At 39.3% G+C, this 20920-nt stretch overlaps 1 protein-coding gene across 1 annotated transcript; it reads left to right on the forward strand.

Annotated features, from left to right (window-relative positions):
• Positions 1 to 227: 227 nt before the first annotated feature.
• On the forward strand, positions 228 to 1188 carry LOC100664324 (olfactory receptor 8D2-like). The gene has a single exon (XM_064268348.1). It carries the CDS (start codon positions 262 to 264, stop codon positions 1186 to 1188), a length of 927 nt encoding a protein of 308 aa, XP_064124418.1. The 5' UTR covers positions 228 to 261.
• Positions 1189 to 20920: the final 19732 nt, after the last annotated feature.

The following is a 20920-nucleotide window of genomic DNA, read 5'->3' on the forward strand; positions in this document are numbered from 1 at the left end:
AAAGTAAGTTGGTTATTGATTTAGTGTTGGAAACAAAAAGAAAAGGCTCTGACCTAAAGAGGAGCATTCAGCAGTGTTGGATAGAACCAAGGCTCTGGGTTATCCTCAGGGTCTTTATGGAAGGCAAAGAGTCATGGGACAGGTGAGGCTAGCAAGGATGGAACCAACTGAGACAGGGTGTATAATTCTGCTTTGAGATTCAAAAAATAACTCTAATGTCCCTCTTTTCTTCCTTCCTACAGATAATCTTTTTTTCAAGGAATGACCACTTTCAACCATTCCTCAGTGACTGAGTTTATCCTTGAGGGGTTAACAAATAACCCAGAGCTCCAACTGCCACTTTTCCTCCTGTTCCTTGGAATATATGTGATCTCAGTGGTGGGAAACCTGGGCATGATCATTTTAATTTCTATCACCACTCATCTTCACTCTCCAATGTATTACTTTCTCAGTCATTTGTCATTTATTGATCTCTGTTACTCCTCTGTCATTACCCCTAAGATGTTAGTGAACTTTGTATCAGAAAAGAACGTCATCTCCTTTCTGGAGTGCATGGCTCAGCTTTATTTCTTCCTTATTTTTGTAATTGCAGAAGGCTACCTTCTGACAGCCATGGCATATGACCGCTATGTTGCTATCTGTAGCCCACTGCTTTACAATACCATCATGTGCCATAGGGCCTGTTCCATAATGATGGTTGTGGTATATTCACTGGGTTTGTTTGGGGCCACAGTCTATACCACCCGCATGTCAATGTTGTTCTTTTGTGGGCCTCATATTGTCAGTCATTATTTTTGTGATGTTATCCCTCTGTTGACTCTCTCTTGCTCCAGTACCCACAGCAATGAGATTCTACTATTTGTTATTGGAGGCATTAATGCCTTAGCACCTACCCTGGCAGTTCTTGTCTCTTATGCTTTCATTCTTTCCAGTATCCTTCGTATTCGCTCCACTGAGGGCCGGTCCAAAGCCCTTGGCACTTGCAGCTCCCATCTCATGGCCGTGGGGATCTTTTTTGGGTCTATAACATTCATGTATTTCAAGCCTCCTTCTAGCAATACTATGGAACAGGAGAAAGTATCCTCAGTGTTTTACACCACAGTGATTCCCATGCTGAATCCCTTGATCTATAGCCTGAGGAACAAAGATGTGAAGAGTGCACTGAGGAAGGCAGTTGGGGGAAGGTAGTCACCCTCACAATGGGGATTCTCATAGGGAACAAGAGAAAATGAGCCAGACGAAAAATTGTGAGGTCTGTTTAATTTCTTTCTCTTCCAGAGGAATTTATTGCTATTTATGAAATATATATATTTTACTTGAGAATGAGACATTTTTGGAGATATTCAGTTAATGAGAACTTCTGAGAATCAATACAATCTTAGAAGTATTCTATGTATTAGACAAACAAGATTTTACAGGATGGAAATGAAAATAAATAAAGGAGAATATATTGAATATATTAATTCTGAGGGTGCACAGAGAAATATGGGTTGAGTTAAAGGTTGTGTTTGAGAAGGGATGATGTTAATTGGATCAAAATTTCTACCTGTCTCTAAACTTTTTGACTGGAGAAACTATTTTCAGTCCCCACGCCTTCAGAATATTGAAATGGAGCTATGAGAGGTATAACCCTTACAGCGAAGCATAACTTGTAGGTGGATTGTGATCTGTGTGTGTTTCTGAGGGGCTGCTGTTGATTAAAAAGTAAAATACGGAAGAGATCAAGGGTAGGAAGTTGTTCCCAATTATCATTCTGAGAATTACAGAAAATGAGAGATAAGGGGAAAAAAGCACTGAGGAACTTACAACATCAAACAAGTAAAGAAAGTTTCTAGCTGGGGATTCCTATTCTAGTGCACAGAAACAATTTAAAACATAACTGAAAAGAAGGAAGGATGTGGTGCCTCACAAGTCCTACTGAATCGTGTCAATGTGGCAGGAGTTTCATATAGTGAAACCCAGAGTGGTAATCTTAGGAAAATGTAGAAAGTCTTTCTTTATATTCTGCCCAGATAAATTCTTCTCTGAATTCAGCGTGCTGGGTGTAACTCACTAGCCATATAACAGAGCTCAGCTGTTTGTGTGTGTGAGAGAGAGAGAGAGAGAGAGAGAAAGAGAGAGAGAGGGAAGAGAGGCTTAAGGTGAGGGTAAGAAAAGAACAGACAGCACAGACATAGATTTCTCTTATCAACAATTTATACATATTTAGTAAGATCAGCTATAGCTCCTCCTGAAGGCCAACACTGTCTCTATCACAAAGTCTAATAGAGTATGGCTCCAATCTGGGGAGCTGATGTTGTATTAGAATAATAATTTTAATAGTGCCAGTGATATTTCATTTCCCCCTAAATTTTGTAGCTCTTATCTAATGGATGTGTAAGCCCCAATTTTTGCACATCCTGTAAGTTTGTCTATATTCATTGTTTCACTTTGGCATAGGAATACCAACCCTTTTAGAAAACGTAAATACAATCTTGCTGGTGGTTCCCTGTGCTGGGACATCATTCCTGGCATCAGCGCATAACCCCCAGATTACTCTTAAGTATAGAGCTGTCTATTGGAGTTATGTGCATGAGGTAGTTGGGAATCAAGATATATGGTTCAGCATTTCTGCTTTTTGTCAATGGTTTGAGTGATTTGAATGTGGAGATCAAGGACATTTAAATCAGATTTTCATAGGATGTGAAGTTGTGAGAGTAGTTACTGCAACAGAACTCTAGAGAATGGAAGGATGGTCAATTTAATGAGATTAAAACTTACATGGCCAATATGAGATTCTATACTTCTGGGCAAAAGAAGTAACTCCAGAAACACTGATTAACTGCAGGTAATTAAGAGTTTTTGTTGACGATATAGTAAACAGTATGTTGTTGAGTGCCATCATTTGATTCTGACTCATAGTAACCTTATAACTACCAAAAAAGTTAATGATATCTTTTCTACATTAGCTACCTTTTGGTATTTAGTATGAGAAAAAGTCAGTCATCATTTAAAATAAGTACACTACTTCCATTTGAAAGTAATATAAAATTTAGTGGATACCACTTTTTTTTTTGTCTATTTTTTATTGCACTTTAGATGAAGGTTTACAGAACAAACTAGTTTCTCATCAAAAGTACACACATTGTTGTATCACATTAATTAACAAGCCCACGACATGTCGGACATGTCAACATTCTCCCTTCTCAACCCTGGGTTCCCTGTTACCAGCGGTCCTGTTCCCTCCTACCTTCCAGTCCCTGCCCCAGGGCTGGTGTGCCCCTTTAGTCTTGTTCTGTTCCATGGGACTGTTCCATCTTTGGCTGAAGGGCGAACCTTAGGAATGGCCCCATTACTGAGCTGAAACCATGTCCAGGCCCATACTCTCAGGGCTTCTCCAGTCTCTGCCAGGCCAGCAAGTCTGGTCTTTCTATTTGGGTTAGAATTTTGTTCTCTGTTTTTCTCCAGCTCTGTTCAGGACCCTCTATTGTGATTCCTGTCAGAGCAGTCAGTGGTGGTAGCTGGGCACCATCTAGTTGTACTGGACTCAGTCTGGTGGCAGCCTTGGAGATGTGATCCATTAGTGCTTTGGATTAATCTTTCCCTTATTTCTCTAGTTTTCTTCATTCTTCTTTTCTCTCGAAGGGGTGAGACCAGTGGAGCATCCTAGATGGCCAGCCACTCACAGGCTTTCAGACCCCATATGCTACTCAACAAAGTAGAACGCAGAACATATTCTTTATAAACTCTGTTATGCCAATTGAGTTAGATGTTCCCTGAGACCATGGTCCCCACAGACCTCAGCCCAGCAATTTGGTTCCTCAGTGAGTTTGGATGTGTTTAGGGAGCTACCATGGCCTTCCCTTGTACAGATTGTGCTGGCTTCCTCAGTATTGTGTACTGTCTTACCCTTCACCAGAGTTACCATTTATCTATTGTCTATGATGTATTTTTCCATCCCAAATCCCCCTCTCCCTCGTAACCATCAAATATTGTTTCTTTTTGTATGTAAACATTTCATGAGCTTTTACAGTAGTGGTTTCATATAATATTTCTCCTTTTGTGACTGACTTATTTCACTCAGCATAATGTCCTCCAGATGCATCCATATTATGAGATGCTTCACAGATTCATCCTTGTTCTTTAGTGTTGCATAATACTCCATTGTGTGTATGTACCACAGTTTGTTTATCCATTCATCTGTTGATGGGCATCTAGGCTGCTTCTGTCTTTTTGCTATCGTGAACTATGCTGCAATGAACGTGAATGTACATATATCTATTAGTGTGATGACTCTTACTTCTCTGGGATATATTCCTAGGAGTGGGATTGCTGGATCAAATGGTATTTCTACTTCTAGCTTTCTGAGGAAGTTCCATATCATTTTCCAAAAATGTTGTATCATTTTGCATTCCCACCAGCAGTGCATAAGAGTTTCAATTTCTCTGCAACCTCTCTAACATTTGTTATTTTCTGTTTTATTGATTTGTGCCAGTAATGCCAGGGTAAGGCGGTATCTCATTGTGGTTTTGATTTGCATTTCTCTGATGGCTAGAGATCATGAGAATTTCCTCATGTGTCTATTGGCTGCTTGAATGTCTTCTTTGGTGACATGTCTGTTTCTTTCCTTTGCCCATTTTTAGTTGGATTGTTTGTCCTTTTGTTGTAGAGGTGTTGGATTTTCTTGTAGATTTCAGAGATTGACCTTTGACTGACTGGTAATTGCCAAAATTCTTTTCCCAGTCTGTAGGTACTCTTTTTTTAATATATATATAATTTTTATTGTGCTTTAAGTGTAAGTTTACAAATCAAGTCAGTCTCTCACACAAAAACTCATGTACACCTTGCCACACACTCCCAATTACCCTCCCCCAAATAAAAATAAATAAATAAATAATTTATTATTATTATTATTATTTTTTAATGAGACAGTCCGCTCTCGCCCTCTACTCTCTCTTTTCGTGTCCATTTCACAAGCTTCTAACCCTCTCCACTCTCTTATCTCCCTTCCAGGCAGGAGATGCCAACATAGTCTCAAGTGTCCACCTGATCCAAGAAGCTCGCTCCTCACCAGGATCCCTCTCCATCTCCTTGTCCAGTCCAATCCATGTCTGTAGAGTTGGCTTCGGGAATGGCTCCTGTCCTGGGCCAACACAAGGTCTGGGGGGACCTTCCAGTCTCAGTCAGACCATTAAGCCTAGTCTTATGAGAACTTGGGGTCTGCATCCCACTGCTCTCCTGCTCCCTCAGGGGTTCTCTGCTGTGTTCCCTGTCAGGGCAATTGATGCATCTTAGATGTGTTTTTTGGATTAATCCCAGCCTTGTTGGAGATGAAATAGCATTATAGTTTTGATCTGCATTTCTCTAATGGCTAATGATCATGAACATTTCCTCATGTATCTGTTAGGTACCTGAATGTCTACTTTAGTGAAGTGTCTATTCGTATCTTTTGCCCATTTTTTAATTGGGTTGTTTGTCTTTTTGTAGTTGAGTTTTTGCAGTACCATGTAGATTTTGGAGATCAGGTGCTGATCAGAAATGTCATAGCTAAAAACTTTTTCCCAGTCTGTAGGTAGTCTTTTTACTCTTTTGGTGAAGTCTTTGGACTTGATTTTTAGGAGCTCCCAGTTATCTAGTCTTTTTTTCTGCATTCTTTTTTTTTTTTTTAACTTTTATTGAGCTTCAAGTGAACGTTTACAAATCAAGTCAGTCTGTCACATATAAGTTTACATACACCTTACTCCGTACTCCCACTTGCTCTCCCCCTAATGAGTCAGCCCTTCCAGTCTCTCCTTTCGTGACAATTTTGCCAGCTTCCCACTCTCTCTATCCTCCCATCCCCCCTCCAGACAGGAGATGCCAACACAATCTCAAGTGTCCACCTGATATAATTAGCTCACTCTTCATCAACATCTCTCTCCCACCCACTGTCCAGTCCCTTTCATGTCTGATGAGTTGTCTTCGGGGATGGTTCCTGTCCTGTGCCAACAGAAGGTCTGGGGACCATGGCCGCCGGGATTCCTCTAGTCTCAGTCAGACCATTAAGTATGGTCTTTTTATGAGAATTTGGGGTCTGCATCCCACTGATCTCCTGCTCCCTCGGGGGTTCTCTGTTGTGCTCCCTGTCAGGGCAGTCATCGATTGTGACCGGGCACCAACTAGTTCTTCTGGTCTCAGGATGATTTAGGTCTCTGGTTCATGTGGCCCTTTCTGTCTCTTGGGCTCTTAGTTGTCGTGTGACATTGGTGTTCTTCATTTTCCTTTGCTCCAGGTGGGTTGAGACCAATTGATGCCTCTTAGATGGCCACTTGTTAGCATTTAAGACCCCAGACGCCACATTTCAAAGTGGGATGCAGAATGTTTTCATAATAGAATTATTTTGCCAATTGACTTAGAAGTCCCCTTAAACCATGGTCCCCAAACCCCTGCCCTTGCTCCGCTGACCTTTGAAGCATTCATTTTATCCCGGAAACTTCTTTGCTTTTGGTCCAGTCCAACTGAGCTGACCTTCCATGTATTGAGTGTTGTTCTTCCCTTCACCTAAAGCAGTTCTTATCTACTAATTAATCAATAAAAAAACCCTCTCCCTCCCTCTCTCCCTCCCCACCTCATAACCACAAAAGTGTGTGTTCTTCTCAGTTTTTACTATTTCTCAAGATCTTATAATAGTGGTCTTATACAATATTTGTCCTTTTGCCTCTGACTCATTTCGCTCAGCATAACGCCTTCCAGGTTCCTCCATGTTATGAAATGTTTCAGAGATTTGTCACTGTTCTTTATCGATGCGTAGTATTCCATTGTGTGAATATACCACAATTTATTTACCCATTCATCCGTTGATGGACACCTTGGTTGCTTCCAGCTTTTTGCTATTGTAAACAGAGCTGCAATAAACATGGGTGTGCATATATCTGTTTGTGTGAAGGCTCTTGTTTCTCTAGGGTATATTCTGAGGAGTGGGATTTCTGGGTTGTATGGTAGTTCAATTTCTAACTGTTTAAGATAACGCCAGATAGATTTCCAAAGTGGTTGTACCATTTTATATTCCCACCAGCACTGTATAAGAGTTCCAATCTTTCCGCAGCCTCCCCAACATTTGTTGTTTTGTGTTTTTTGGATTAATGCCAGCCTTGTTGGAGTGAGATGGAATCTCATCGTGGTTTTAATTTGCATTTCTCTAACCGCTAATGATCAAGAGCATATTCTCATGTACTTGTTAGCTGCCTGAATATCTTCTTTAGTGAAGTGTGTGTTGATATCCTTTGCCCACTTCCTGATTGGGTTGTTTGTCTTTTTGTGGTTGAGTTTTGACGGAATGATGTAGATTTTAGAGATCAGGCGCTGGTCGGAGATGTCATAGCTGAAAATTCTTTCCCAGTCTCTAGCTGGTCTTTTTACTCTTTTGGTGAAGTCTTTGGATGAGCATAGGCGTTTGATTTTTAGGAGCTCCCAGTTATCTGGTTTCTCTTCGTCATTTTTGGTAATGTTTTGTATTCTGTTTATGCCTTGTATTAGGGCTCCTAACGTTGTCCCTATTTTTTCTTCCATGATCTTTATCGTTTTAGTCTTTATGTTTAGGTCTTTGATCCACTTGGAGTTAGTTTTTGTGCACGGTGTGAGGTATGGGTCCTGTTTCCTTCTTTTGCAAATGGATATCCAGTTATGCCAGCACCATTTGTTAAAAAGACTATCTTTTCCCCAATTAATTGACACTGGTCCTTTGTCAAATATCAACTGCTCATATGTGGATGGATTTATATCTGGGTTCTCAATTCTGTTCCACTGGTCTATGTGCCTGTTGTACCAGTACCAGGCTGTTTTGACTACTGTGGCTGTATAATAGGTTCTAAAATCAGGTAGAGTGAGGCCTCCCACTTTCTTCTTCTTTTTCAGTAATGCTTTGCTTATACGAGGTTTCTTTCCCTTCCATATGAAATTGGTGATTTGTTTCTCTATCACCTTAAAAAATGACATTGGAATTTGGATCGGAAGTGCGTTATATGTATAGATGGCTTTTGGTAGAATAGACATTTTTACTATGCTAAATCTTCCTATCTATGAGCAAGGTATGTTTTTGCACTTAAGTATGTCATTTTGAATTTCTTGTAGCAGAGCTTTGTAGTTTTCTTTGTATAGGTCTTTTACATCCTTGGTAAGATTTATTCCTAAGTATTTTATCTTCTTGGGGGCTACTGTGAATGGTATTGATTTGGTTATTTCCTCTTTGGTGTTCTTTTTGTTGATGTAGAGGAATCCAAGTGATTTTTGTATGTTTATTTTATAACCTGAGACTCTGCCAAACTCTTCTATTAGTTTCAGTAGTTTTCTGGAGGATTCCTTAGGATTTTCTGTGTATAAGATCATGTCATCTGCAAATAGAGATAATTTTACCTCCTCCTTGCCAATCCGGATGCCTTTTATTTCTTTGTGTAGCCTAATTGCCCTGGCTAGGACTTCTAGCACGATGTTGAATAAGAGCGGTGATAACGGGCATCCTTGTCTGGTTCCTGTTCTCAAGGGAAATGCTTTCAGGTTCTCTCCATTTAGAGTGATATTGGCTGTTGGCTTTGCATAGATGCCCTTTATTATGTTGAGGAATTTTCCTTCAATTCCTATTTTGGTAAGAGTTTTTATCATAAATGGGTGTTGAACTTTGTCAAATGCCTTCTCCGCATCAATTGATAAGATCATGTGGTTTTTGTCTTTTGTTTTATTTATGTGATGGATTACATTAATGGTTTTTCTGATATTAAACCAGCCTTGCATACCTGGTATAAATCCCACTTGATCGTGGTGAATTATTTTTTTTATATGTTGTTGAATTCTATTGGCTAGAATTTTGTTGACGATTTTTGCATCTATGTTCATGAGGGATATAGATCTGTAATTTTCTTTTTTTTGTAATGTCTTTACCTGGTTTTGGTATCAGGGAGATGGTGGCTTCATAGAATGAGTTGGGTAGTATTCCGTCATTTTCTATGCTTTGAAATACCTTCAGTAGTAGTGGTGTTAAGTCTTCTCTGAAAGTTTGGTAGAACTCTGCAGTGAAGCTGTCCGGGCTAGGGCTTTTTTTTGTTGGAAGTTTTTTGATTACCGTTTCAATCTCTTTTTTTGTTATGGGTCTATTTAGTTGTTCTACTTCTGAATGTGTTAGTTTAGGTAGGTAGTGTTTTTCCAGGAATTCATCCATTTCTTCTAGGTTTTCAAATTTGTTAGAGTACAATTTTTCGTAATAATCTCATATGATTCTTTTAATTTCAGTTGGTTCTGCTGTGATGTGGTCCTTTTCATTTCTTATTTGGGTTATTTGTTTCCTTTCCTCTATTTCTTTAGTCAGTCTAGCCAATGGTTTATCAATTTTGTTAATTTTTTCAAAGAACCAGCTTTCGGCTTTGTTAATTCTTTCAATTGTTTTTCTGTTCTCTAATTCATTTAGTTCAGCTCTAATTTTTATTATTTGTTTTCTTCTCGTGCCTGATGGATTCTTTTGTTGCTCGCTTTCTCTTTGTTCAAGTTGTAGGGACAGTTCTCTGATTTTGGCTCTTTCTTCTTTTTGTATGTGTGCATTTATCGATATAAATTAGCCTCTGAGCACTGCTTTTGCTGTGTCCCAGAGGTTTTGATAGGAAGTATTTTCATTCTCGTTGCATTCTATGAATTTCCTTATTCCCTCCTTGATGTCTTCTATAACCCAGGCTTCTTTCAGGAGGGTATTGTTCAGTTTCCAAGTATTTGATTTCTTTTCCCTAGTTTTTCTGTTATTGATTTCTAGTTTTATTGTCTTGTGGTCTGAGAAGATGTTTTGTAATATTTCGATGTTTTGGACTCTGCAAAGGTTTGTTTTATGACCTAATATGTGGTCTATTCTGGAGAATGTTCCATGTGCGCTAGAAAAAAAAGTATACTTTGCAGCCATTGGGTGGAGAGTTCTGTATAAGTCAATGAGGTCAAGTTGGTTGATTATTGTAATTAGGTCTTCTGTGTGTCTATTGAGCTTCTTACTGGATGTCCTGTCCTTCTCCGAAAGTGGTGTGTTGAACTCTCCTACTATAATTGTGGAGGTGTCTATCTCACTTTTCAATTCTGTTAAAATTTGATTTATGTATCTTGCAGCCCTGTCACTGGGTACATAAATATTTAATATGGTTATGTCTTCCTGATCAATTGTCCCTTTTATCATTATGTAGTGTCCTTCTTTATCCTTTGTGGTGGATTTAAGTCTAAAGTCTATTTTGTCAGAGATTAATATTGCTACTCCTCTTCTTTTTTGCTTATTGTTTGCTTGATATCCTTTTTTCCATCCTTTGAGTTTTAGTTTGTTTCTGTCTCTAAGTCTAAGGTGTGTCTCTTGTAGGCAGCATATAGATGGATCGTGTTTCTTTATCCAGTCTGTGACTCTCTGTCTCTTTATTGGTGCATTTAGTCCATTTACATTCAGCGTAATTATAGATAAATAAGTGTTTAGTGTTGTCATTTTGATGCCTTTTTATGTGTGTTGTTGACAATTTCATTTTTCCACATACTTTTTTGTGCTGAGACGTTTTTCTTCTTAAATTGTGAGATCCTCATTTTTGTAGTGTTTGACTTTATGTTTGTTGCGTCGTTACGTTTTTCTTGGCTTTTATCTTGAGTTATGGAGTTGTTATACCTCTTTGTGGTTACCTTATTATTTACCCCTATTTTCCTAAGTAAAAACCTAACTTGTATTGTTCTATATCGCCTTGTGTCACTCTCCATACGGCAGTTCTATGCCTCCTGCATTTAGTCCCTCTTTTTGATTATTGTGATCTTTTACATATTGACTTCCGTGATTCCCTGTTATGAGTATTTTTTTTTAATTAATCTTAATTTGTTTGTTTTTGTGATTTCCCTATTTGAGTTGATATCAGGATGTTCTGTTTTGTGACGTTGTGTTGTGCTGGTATCTGATACTATTGGTTTTCTGCCCAAACAATATCCTTTAGTATTTCTTGTAGCTTTGGTTTGGGTTTTGCAAATTCTCTAAACTTGTGTTTATCTGTAAATATCTTAATTTCGCCTTCATATTTCAGAGAGAGTTTTGCTGCATATATGATCCTTGGCTGGCAGTTTTACTCCTTCAGTGCTCTGTATATGTCGTCCCATTCCCTTCTTGCCTGCATGGTTTCTGCTGAGTAGTCTGAACTTATTCTTATTGATTCTCCCTTGAAGGAAACCTTTCTTTTCTCCCTGGATGCTTTTAAAATTTTCTCTTTATCTTTGGTTTTGGCAAGTTTGATGATAATATGTCTTGGTGTTTTTCTTTTTGGATCAATCTTAAATGGGGTTCGATGAGCATCTTGGATAGATATCCTTTCGTCTTTCATGATGTCAGGGAAGTTTTCTGTCAGGAGTTCTTCAACTATTTTCTTTGTGTTTTCTGTTTTCCCTCCCTGTTCTGGGGCTCCAATCACACGCAAGTTATCCTTCTTGATAGAGTCCCACATGATTCTTAGGGTTTCTTCATTTTTTTTTAATTCTTTTATCTGATTTTTTTTCAGCTATGTTGGTGTTAATTCCCTGGTCCTCCAGATGTCCCAGTCTGCATTCTAATTGCTCGAGTCTGCTCCTCTGACTTCCTATTGTGTTGTCTAATTCTGTAATTTTATTGTTAATCTTTTGGATTTCTACATGCTGTCTCTCTATGGATTCTTGCAACTTATTAATTTTTACACTATGTTCTTGAATAATCTTTTTGAGTTCTTCAACTGTTTTATCAGTGTGTTCCTTGGCTTCTGCAGTTTGCTTTATTTTGTTGGTGATGTCTTGAAGCATTCTGTAAATTAGTTTTTTATATTCTGTATCTGATAATTCCAGGATTGTATCTTCATTTGGGAAAGATTTTGATTCTTTTGTTTGGGGGGTTGGAGAAGCTGTCATGGTCTGCTTCTTTATGTGGTTTGATATGGACTGCTGTCTCTGAGCCATCACTGGGAAACTAGTTTTTCCAGAAAATCTGCTAAAAACAAATGCAGTCAGATCCCTATCAGAATTGCCTCTGGATTATAACCGCCACCTTGTTCCCTGTAAGGATGAAAGTCTGAGATTTGGATCATATATGTTTGGCTGTAGCTGGTTCTTTGTTTTTAGTCCAATTAGGGGTGGATTTTTGGTCCCTGGGTTTTTTTTTTTTGTTGTTGTTCCTTCTCTCAGGCTGAAAGAGTGGGTTAGGAAAAGACCAAAAGAAAAAAAACGGGGAAAAGCAAAGCCGCCTCTGAGCCGTTCTCCCTCTGGCTCAGGCAATTCCAATGTTAATGAAGCCGCCTGGGAAGGGTGGGGGAGGGATCAGAGAGATAGGAGAGTAGCACCTCAGAATATAGCCAGAGTTGCTTGTCTTCCTTGGAATGACTATTATATCTGAGATTCCGGCGGGGCGTGTCGCCTATGTGTGCTGGCTGTGTGGAGACTGCCCCCGGGGGTCTGGCCCTCTGAAGCCACCCGCTGCCAGCGTCAAGGTTCCCCTGCTGGGACGCTTTACTTCCGGCTCCAAAATCTGTCGCTGCCTCCCGGGGACTTCTCGTCCTGCCAGCCGAGTCGCCACACTGCCCCTGAAGACCGGTTGGGCCCCCTCCTGCGGTTAGTTCAGGGGAATTGAGCAGCTCTCCATGCTTGTGCTGTGCCAGCACCCAGTCAAAATCCTGGCGGGACGGTTCCCCGGCTGCGATGCTGTTCTCCCAGCTCCAAGACCAGTCACTGCCTCCTGGGGACTTCTCCCACCGGCTGCGTCACCACGCCGCCTGCACGAACCAGCTGGGCTCCCTCCCGGAGTGAGTTCAGGAGGCTAGGGCTGGGCCCCTTGTTTGCGCCATCAGCTCCCCTAGACCCTGCCCTAAATCGGGCATCAAAGGTTACCTGACTGGGACGCTGGCTCCAGGCTCCGAAAACAGTCGCTGCTTCCCCGTATTTGTTCGTTTTCCGTCTTTAAATCTGTGTTTGTTGTTCAGGGTTCGTAGATTGTTATGTGCTTGATCGATTCACTTGTTTTTCCGAGTCTTTGTTGCAAGAGGGATCCGAGGTAGCGTCTACCTAGTCCGCCATCTTGGCCCCCACCTTCTGCATTCTTAATAATGTTTTCTACACTGTTTATGGCATATATTAGGGCTCCTAACGCTGTCCCTATTTTTTCTTCTATGATCTTTATTATTTTAGATTTTATATTTACATCTTTGATCCATTTTGAGTTAGTTTTTGTGCACAGAGTGAGGTATGGGTCTTGTTTCATTTTTTTGCAGATGGATAACCAGTTATGCCAGGACCATTTGTTAAAAAGACTGTCTTTTCCCCGTGTAACTGTTTTGGGGCCTTTGTCAAATAAAGGCACATATGTGGATGGATTTATGTCTGGATTTTCAATTCTGTTCCATTGATCCATGTATCTGTTGTTGTATCACTACCAGGCTGTTTAAACTACTGTGGCAGTATAATAGGTTCTAAAATCAGGTAAAGTAAGGCCTCCCACTTTGTTCTTCTTTTTCAGTAATGCCTTATTTATCCGTGTTCTCTTTCCCTTCCATGTGAAGTTGGTGATTTTTTTCTCCATCTCGTTAAAGAATGTCCTTGGGATTTGCATTGGAGTTGCATTAAATGTATAGATCGCTTTTGGTAGAACAGACATTTTTATAATGTTAAGTCTTCCTATCCATGAACAAGGTATGTTCTTTCACTTACATAAGTCTCTTTTGGTTTCTTGCAGAAGTGTACTGTAGCTTTCTTTGTATAAGTCTTTTATATCTCTAGTAAGATTTATTCCTAAGTATTTTATCTTCTTGGGGGCTACTGTAAATGGCATTGATTTGGTGATTTCCTCTTCTATGTTCTTTTTGTTGGTGTCGAGGAATCCAACTGATTTTTGTATGTTTATCTTGTATCCCGATACTCTGCTGAACCCTTCTATTAGTTTCAGTAGTTTTCTGGAGGATTCCTTAGGGTTTTCTGTGTATAAGATCATGTCATCTGCAAATAGAAATACTTTGACTTCTTCCTTGCCATTCTGGATGCGCTTTATTTCTTTATCCAGCCTAATTGCTCTGGCTAGGACCTCCAACACAATGTTGAATAAGAGCGGCGATAAAGGGCATCCTTGTCTGGTCCCCGATTTCAATGGGAATGTTTTCGGGCTCTCTCTATTTAGGGTGATATTGGCTGTTGGCTTTGTATAAATGCCCTTTATTATGCTGAGGAATTTTCCTTCTATTCCTATTTTGCTAAGAGTTTTTATCATGAAGCAGTGTTGAACTTTGTCAAATGCCTTTTCTGCATCAATTGATAAAATCATGTGATTCTTGTCTTTTGTTTTATTTATGTGGTGGATTACATCGTTTTTCTAATGTTGAACCATCCCTGCATACCTGGTATGAATCCCACTTGGTCATGGTGAATTATTTTTTTGATATGTTGTTGAATTCTATTGGCTAGAATTTTGTTGAGGATTTTTGCATATTAGTTCATGAGGGATAAAAGTCTATAATTTTCTTTTCTTGTGGTGTCTTTACATGGTTTTGGTATCAGGGATATGGTGGCATCAGAGAATGAGTTTGGTAGTATTCAGTTGTAGGTCCTCTTTTTACTCTCTTGTTGAAGTCTTTTGATAAGAATAAGTGTTTAATTCTTAGAAGATCCCACTAATTTAGTTTATCTTCTGGAGCTTGTGCATTGTTGGTTGTGATTTCTATCCTTTTAATGCTGTGTATTAGGGCCTCTAGTGTTAATCCTAATTTTTCTTCCATTAATTTCATGGTTTTTGGCTTTATATTTAGGTCTTTGATCCACTTTGAATTTGTTTTTGTATACTATGTGAGGGTATGGGTCATGATTCATTTTTTTGCAGATGGGCATCCAGTTTTGCCAGAATCGTTTGTTAAGAAGGTGTCTTTTCCCCATTTGTTGGACTTTGGGCCTTTGTCTAAGATCAGGTGACCGACCATCCGTGGATGTCTTTACACCTGGGTTCTCAATTCTGTTCCATTGGTCAATGTATCTGTCACTGTACCAGTACCAGGCTGTTTTGACTACCGTAGCTGTATAGTAGGTTCTGAGTTCAGGTAGTGCAAGTCCTCCTACTTTTTTCTTCTTTAATAGTGCTTTACTTATCTTGGGCCTCTCCTTTCCACATGAAGTTAATGATAAGTTTTTCCATCTCTTTAAAGAATGTTGTTGGTATTTGGATTGGTATTGCATTGTATTGTAAATCATTTTAGGTAGAATTGTCCTTTTCACAATATTGAGTCTCCCTATCCATGAGCATGGTATGCAGTGTTTTGTAGTGTTCTTTGTATAGATCTTTTACTTCCCTGGTTAGAGTTATTCCCAAGTATTTTAATTTTTTAGGGGCTATTATAAATGGTATTGTTTTCCTGATTTCCTTTTCATCATTGTCTTTATTGGTGTATAGGAATCCAACTGACTTTTTTATGTTTATCTTGCATCCTGCAACTCTGCTGAATCTTTCTATTTGTTCCAGTAGTTTTCTCATGGAGTCTTTTGGATTTTCTAAGTGTAGTATCATATCATGCACAAAAATGGACATTTTAACTTCTGCATTACCAATTTGGATGCGCTTTATTTCTGTTTCTTGCTTTATTGCTGTAGCTGACTTCCAACATAATGTTAAATAGGAGTGGTGATAAAGGACATCCTTGTCTTGTCCCTGTTCTCAAAGGGAATGTTTTCAGCCTGTCTCCACTGAGAAGGAAGTAGGCCATTGGTTTTGCGTAAAACCCAGTTTCCCTTTATTATATAGAAAAATTTCCCTTCTATACCTATTTTATTGAGAATTTTTATCATGAATGAGTGTTGGACCTTCTCCAATGCCTTTTCTGCATTGATTGAGATGAACATGCGGTTCTTTTCTTTCCTTTTATTTATGTGGTGGATTATATTGACTGATTTTCTAATGTTGAGCCATCCTTGCATACCTGGTATGAATCCTACTTGGTTGTGGTGTATTATTATTTTTTTATATCATACTGAATTCTATTAGCTAGAACTTTGTTGAGAATTTTTGCATCTATATTCATGAGAGATATTCATTTGTAATTTTTTTTTTTTTTTTTGTGGTGTCTTTGCCTGGTTTTGGTACCAGGGTTATGCTGGCTTCATAGAATGAATTAGGAGGTATCATTTCCTTTTCTAATTCTGAAATTGTTTGAGTAGTACTGGTGTAAGCTCTACTCTGAAACTTTGGTAGAATTCTCCAGAAAAGCCATCAGAGCCAGGGCTGTATTTTTTGGTGAGTTATTTATTACCTCGTCAATCTCTACTATTGTTATGGGTTTCTTCAGATTTTCAACATCATTTTGTGTTAGTTTGGGTAGGTTGTGTTTTTCTAGAAACTTGTCCATTTCCTCTAGGTTTTCAAATTTGTTGGAGTATAGTTTTTCATACTACTCTGTTATGATCCTTTTTATTTCAGTTGAGTCTGTTGTAATGTCCCCTATTTCATTCCTTCTTTGGGTTATTTCCATTCTCTCCTGTTCTTCTTTTGTCATTTTGGCCAATGGTTTGTCAATCCTTTTGGTTTTGTTGTTTTTTATTCTCTATTTCATTTATTTCTCCTCTGATCTTTATTATTTCCTTTCTTCTCGTGGCTGTGGGCTTCTTTTGCTGTTCTCTTTCTATTTGTTCAGGTTGTGTGACAAATGTTTTGATTTTGTCCCTTTCTTCTTTTTTGATGTGTGCATTTAGTGCTATAAATTGACCTCTGAGGACTGCCTTTGCTGTGTCCCAAAGGTTTTGGTATGACTTGTTTTCATTCTCATTTGATTCTAGGAACTTTTTGATACCATCTCTTATTTCTCCTGTTACCCAGTGGTTTTTAAGCAAGGTGTTATTCAGTTTCCACGTAATTGATTTTTTTTCTTGCTCTTCCTGTTGTTAATATCTACTTTGATGGCATTGTGATCAGAGAAGATACATTGTATTATCTTAATATTTTGGATTTTGTCGAGGGTTGCTGTGTGGTCTAAGATGTCTATTCTGGAGAATGGTCCATGTGCTTTGGAAAAGAATGTACTTTGCAACTGTTATGTGGAGTGTTCTATATACATCTATGAGATCCAGTTGGCTGATTGTGCTCTTTAGCTCTTCTGTATCTTTGTTGAGTTTCTTTCTAGATGTTCTGTCTTTTACTGAGAGTGGTGTGTTAAAGTCTCCTACTATTATTGTGGAATTGTCAATGTCTGATTTCAGTGCTGTTGGAGCTCACTTAATGTATTTTGGAGCCCTGGTATTGGGTACATAGATGTTTATTATGGTTAAGTTTTCATGATGGATCATTCCTTTAATCATTATATAGTGTCCTTCCTTGTCTTTTATGGCAGATTTTGTTTTAAAGTCTATCTTTTCTGGATTCGTATTGCCACTCCTGGTCTTTTTTGGTCATTATTTGCTTGATACATTTTTTTCCATCCTTTGATTTTTAATAAATGTACATCTTTGTTTCTAAGCTGTGTCTCTTGTAGACGACATATTGATGAATTCTGTTTTCTTTATCCATTCTGTCACTATGTGTATCTTTATGCGTGCATTTAGGCCATTTACATTCAGTGTAATTATTTATAAGTGTGAGTTTATTGCTGTTGTTTTGTAGTGCTTTTTTTTTTTGTGATGCTAACATTTTCTTTGTTCCTCTTACTTTCCTGTGCTGAGTTCATTTTGTCTATGGATTTCTTTTTCATTTCATTTGTTTTTGTAGATTTTATTTTTATTGACACTTTATGTTTTTCTTCTTTATTTTGATAAGTCGGCTTGTTAATTTTCTTTGTGCTTACCTTGAAATTTACCCTTATCTTCCTAGGTTTGAAGCAGTCCGTTATTACTTGGTATCGCCTTGCCTTCCTCTCCATTAGAAAGTTCTGTGCCTATACCGTTTATTTCCTCTTTTATTGTTCTGACATTGTTGTCATTTACAAATTAACTTCTCTGGTTCCCAGTTGCAATTGTTTTGGTTTTGGATGGTCCTTGAGATTTCATTTCCTAGGTTGGTATCTGGCTGGTACAATTTTCCTTCCTGGATTCAGGTTGTGCTCTGATCTTGTTTGTTCGCAGACTGAAGGACTCCCTTTAATAATTCTTATAAGTTTGTTCTGGTTTTTACATATTTCCTTAATTTTTCTTTATCTAGAAATGTCCTAATGTCACCATCATATTTGAATGAGAGTTTTGCAGGATATATTATTCCTGGTTGGCAATTTTTTCTTTCAAGGTTTTACATATATCATCCCATTGCCTTCTTGCCTGGTTTCTGCTGAATAAACAGAGTTTAGTTTTATTTTTTCTCCTTTGTATGTGACTTTTTGTTTTTCTCGAGCTGCTTGCAGGATTTTTTCTTTGTCTTTGATTTTAGTGAGTGTGATTATGATATGCTTTGGTGTTTTTCTTTTGGGGTCTATCCTATATGGGGTCTGTTGAGCTTCTTGGATGGTCATCTTTTCATTATTCATGATATTAGGGAAGTTTCCTGTCAGCAATTCTTCAATGATCCTCTCTGAGTTTTCCATTTTCTCTCTCTGTTCTGGAACTCCAATCACTTGCAAATTTTTGCTTTTGTTAGTATCCCACCTAATTCTCAGGGTTTCTTCATTTTTCCTCTATTTTTTTTCTGATTGTCCTCAAACAGAGTTGTAGTCAAGTGTTTGTCTTTAATTTTGCTGATTCTGTCTTCCGTCATTTCAAACTTGCTCCTCAGCCCTTCTATGACACTTTTCATTTCTGAAGTCTTGTTTTTTATCTTTTCGGTTTCTACTTGTTTTTGTATGATTTCTAGTTGTGAATTTATTTTGGAATTTTGTTCCTGTATTATTTTCCTGAATTCTTCCATTTTTCCATCTGTATTTTCTATGAGTTTTTCTGCCTTTCCATAAATTTGTCTATTTTTCTTCACTTTTGTCTGTTTTTTGCTTCAACTTTGGTTTGCTCTGAATATGAGAGATTTGAATTCCGTAGTTCTAGTGCCTTTTCTTCTACTGGAAAGTCATCTGGTGTTTTATTTCAGATGCCTACTGGATCCATCCTGTCCTTTTTTTTTTATGTTTTGATATTGTCTGCTGTCTTCAGGACATTCAGTAGTTATTTTCTTCATTTCTTGATTGTAGATTTGTTTGTTTCATCCTGCTTTTTTGTTTTATTTGGTTATGTCTGAGCAGGCAGGCTGTGCATTCTTTGTTGTTGGCTCATCTGTAGTCACAGCATTTTTCACCTGATTGTCCAATGAGAAGGGCCAGTCGTTCACCTATGGTGCAGCAGGGCAGATCCAGCTGAAGGAGAGGGACCGGAATGGGTTGTTTTTGGCACGTACAAGGGCCAACATGGTGGGCCAGGGATCAATGCTGGACAGGTTCTAGTAGGCCATGCCTGTGCTGCTCAGGTATGTGATGCTCAGTGCACAGTACAGGTAGGCAGGAAAGAGGGGCGAGGTTGTGATGTGTGGAGCTAATACGGATATTAGAAAGAGGAGAGAGAAACAGGAGCCAAAAACAAACAAGCAAACAAAGAAAAAAAAAAGTGCTAACGGAGCTTGCCATTGGAGTGAATAGATGAGAAACTGAACAATGGAGAAAAGCTAAAAGAAAGAAAGAAAAAGGGAAAAAGAAAAAAAATAACTAGATAAAAATTTGGAAAGAAAAAAAAGAAAAGCCCCCAGGAGTCCCAGAGTCCTACCAGTGGGGCTGCCAAGAGTGGGGAATTGGCTCCCAGGCTGCACAATATAGCCTGGCTAGAGGGGGTATAGATGTAACACAGCACCAGGTATTCAGGAGCCAGGAAAAGAAGATAAGTGTAGAGAGATGAAAACTGAGAAATGAAGAAAGACATAAAGGGAAAAAGAGAGAGAAAAGAAAAGAGGGAAAGAAGAGAGAAAAAGAAAGAAAAGAAAGAGAGAGAGAAAGAAAGAAAGAGAGAGAGAGAGGGAGGGGAGGGGAGGGGAGGGGAGGGGAGGGGAGGGGAGGGGAGGGGAGGGGAGGAAGAAAGAAATACCCCCAGGAATCCCACTTATGTGGCTAGGCAGACTGGGGGTGTGGCTCCTAAGCCATTTGGTGCAGCCCGGCTAGAAGAGGCTCCCAAGCTGTGAAAAGAAAAAGAAACAAACAAAGCAAAAATCAACAACAAAACAAAACAAGGGAAAAAAAAAAAACCCAGGGATCCCACCAGCATGGTATTGCAGGCTGGGGGAGTGGTTCCTCAGTTGAGCATGGCTTCACAGCCTTTCAAGAAGAAGCAAAGATGGCACACAGAGCCAGGTGTTCCAGAGAGAAGAAGGGGAGGTGGTAGGAGGCACAGAAGAAACCAAAAGAGACGGAAAGAACCAACACCAGCTCAGGGGCCAACAAGTGTGGGCAGGGCTAATCCAAACAGCCTGAGGCCAAAGCAGTTGCCTCCAGGCCAAGAGACTGCAGCTGGCAGGAAGCAGAGGATGCCGCGGGTGGGGAGGGGAAAAAAGCGTGGTTAGGAAAGCGTATATCCTCATTACCAGGTGCTCTATCTCCTGCCAGGTACTTCATGAAGCTGCTTTCTCGCACTCCCTGTCTGCTGATCTCCGACATGGGTGGGGCGAATCCAAGTAGCACAGACCCTGCACTTCCTGGTCAGAGGAGCCACTGCGGCCTGCCAGAAAGCTCAGAGGTAGAGCAACGGAGAGAGAATGCAGGGTGGGAAAGCATATATCGCTGGTTACCGTGTGCTCTGTCTCCTGCTAGGCCTTCCGTGAAGCTGCTTCCCCATGCTTCCTGTCTGTGGGTAGCAGACAGGAGTCCAAGATGGTGGATCCGTGCTGTGTTAGCTGATCTCTCCCCACTCTGTGTCCCTTCTGTCAGTTTCTTATTCCATTCTGTGCTTGGCTGAGTTCTTTGTCTATTCATTTGACACTTCAGGTTTCAGGAATGACGTTTGTCTCTGTTTTACTTAGTTTTTTGGGTCTTTGCTATGGAGG

The sequence above is a fragment of the Loxodonta africana genome, chromosome 15 (genome assembly GCF_030014295.1).
Source record: "Loxodonta africana isolate mLoxAfr1 chromosome 15, mLoxAfr1.hap2, whole genome shotgun sequence".
In the NCBI taxonomy this organism is placed as follows: Eukaryota; Metazoa; Chordata; class Mammalia; order Proboscidea; family Elephantidae; genus Loxodonta; species Loxodonta africana.